Source organism: Bidens hawaiensis, unplaced genomic scaffold, assembly GCF_021521415.1.
Source record: "Bidens hawaiensis isolate Kalapana, Puna unplaced genomic scaffold, B.hawaiensis_p1.1 tig00011791_1, whole genome shotgun sequence".
In the NCBI taxonomy this organism is placed as follows: Eukaryota; Viridiplantae; Streptophyta; class Magnoliopsida; order Asterales; family Asteraceae; genus Bidens; species Bidens hawaiensis.
In genome coordinates, this window is record NW_027491936.1 from 167,150 (window position 1) to 169,428 (window position 2,279).

General features: G+C 33.4%; 1 protein-coding gene across 1 annotated transcript; it reads right to left on the reverse strand.

Annotated features, from left to right (window-relative positions):
* Positions 1 to 963: 963 nt before the first annotated feature.
* LOC143538981 (abscisic acid receptor PYL8-like) lies at positions 964 to 2,279 on the reverse strand. The gene is made up of 3 exons (XM_077032413.1): positions 2,125 to 2,279; positions 1,358 to 1,573; positions 964 to 1,245 (listed from the first exon to the last, which is right to left on the reverse strand). Exons 1-3 carry the CDS (start codon positions 2,224 to 2,226, stop codon positions 1,045 to 1,047), a joined length of 519 nt encoding a protein of 172 aa, XP_076888528.1. The 5' UTR covers positions 2,227 to 2,279; the 3' UTR covers positions 964 to 1,044.

Below are 2,279 nucleotides of genomic sequence, written 5' to 3' on the forward strand. Positions count from 1 at the left end.
AAGAAACATTTTTAGTAAAAAAAAATAAGCAGGTCATGGATCTCATGGATCCCCGATAGCTTTTAAACCGGGTTATAGCATCTCATTTATTTATGAAACCCTCTCATTATCAAATCCTAATTCTATTATTAACTTCCTTACAATAAATAAAATTAAAATCCAAAAAAATGTATAAATATTAGAAATGAATAATGTAAAACAATCCCGTAATACCGGGGGGGGGGGGGGTAAAAGCTAATATTTAATATTTTTAAATAACAAAAGCATCAAAATACTTAAGAAAATTACCATAATCTATAATATATATAAAAGAAAACTCAAAAATCCAATGTGTCGCGATATGGTAACTCCCCCTTTTGATAGAAGCCACCAGATTTTTTGATTTTTAAATAGAGGCCTCTCATTGATTTAACCCAAATTCATGGGTATGGATCTCACCAAACCCAGATAGCTCTTAAACGGGTTATAACATCTCATTAAATTAAAAAATAATCTTATCAAATATTTGATATGAAAATCCTATAAAATAGAAATATACTAAAAATTAATATCCTATTTTATTTTAAAAAAATATATTATTTATAATTAAGAAACAATATTATAATAAAAAAAATAAACGGGTAATGGGTATCACCAAACCAAAATAGCTTTTAAACCGGATTATAACATATCATTTATTTGTGAAACCATTTCATCTCAAACCTCAAGTATATTAATTATTAACTTTCTTACAATAAATAAAATTAAAATCCAAATATAAATATATAAATATTAAAAACAAATAATGTAAAACAACCCCCGTGATACGGGGGATAAAATCTAGTATTATATAAACCGCTACCAAATGTTTGCAAATATGAGCAATCTGCAAACAATGAGCTGCTACAACTCTAGTGACCAACTATCACCAATTATACATAATACTCACTATATATAAATCCATATAGACTTAAAAACCAAACCACATCAATGATAGAGAACTAGAGAAGCAAGCTTGATTAATAATCGCACGAACCAGACTCTCACGAGGGCTCTTTCGTCTTTTCACATCTTGTCTTGGACCGCCATTCTTTCGGAGATATCAGATAGAGATTTAAGGTTGCAGTTGATTAAGGCTTTCACAAAGTAACATGTTTCATCCTTAGTGTTGCCATTGGGTATGTCCACCACAAATGACTCTATGACTAATGTCCCGGATCTTCCTTCGGTTCCCTCCGGATGGACGGTCAAGATTGAAGAATAATTCTACAAAATAATTTTTAAAAAAATACATAACCTAAACCAAACCGAACCAAACTAGACCAGACCAGACTAGACCAACGTGTCGCATATTTTGTTTAGAGTTTAATATACATACCTTTAGCCTATGGTCACCACCAACAATTTTGACACTGAGAATATGCTCGGTGTCATCGAGACGCTCCAGCCTCTCGGTGCTGGTAGTCGCTGGAAGCCCTGACTTGACATCCACCTCTCTAACACTCCCAATATTAAGATCCCCGCGCATAGTGCATCGGCTAACAAAGGGCTTGTAATTTTGAGGCTGATCAAACCTCCTAACTAATGACCAAACCTGATCAATTTTTAGATAGAAATTTACAAAAGTAAATAAATAAATAATTATCCAAAAACATTAATCAGTGTAACTTTAGCTAAATTATTGATCTATGTGTCAAATAACTACTTTCAATTGTTAAAACCACATTAAAATACCGATTCGGTATCATAAATTATCAAAACTGTCTCGATCTTAAGAGTTGATTTAAGGAGTAATCGAGAAACATCTCGATCTTCAACGGTCTTTGTGTTTTACTAGCGAATAAACAAAGTACGGAAATCAGATCAAAACTGTGTGCATAGGGCAGACAATTTCTGACACAAACATGTTAACATGTTTCATGTCTTAAAACAAGTTTGACCTTAACAACATGTTTGTGTTAGAAAAAAATGACACGATTAGTTATCTTGTCATGTTTGTGACTATCATGTGTGACATGTTATGTCAGCCCTATGTACAATTGATTTAGCTTAATACCGATACATCATCAAGATGATCGAATCTACGCACATAGCGTATAAAACAATCCATCGACACGACTATGCATAGAGTTAGAGAGTTATTACGATATCAACGGGAGCGGTGATGTGTTTAACGACGGCGGACGCGCACTGCTGACGACCCGGATTATGCCTGTGGTGTCTTCGGATGTATTGAGCAGCATCCATAGTTGGAATAGAGGAGAAAGTGAAATGATTCGAATTATGTGTGTGGATGCTTT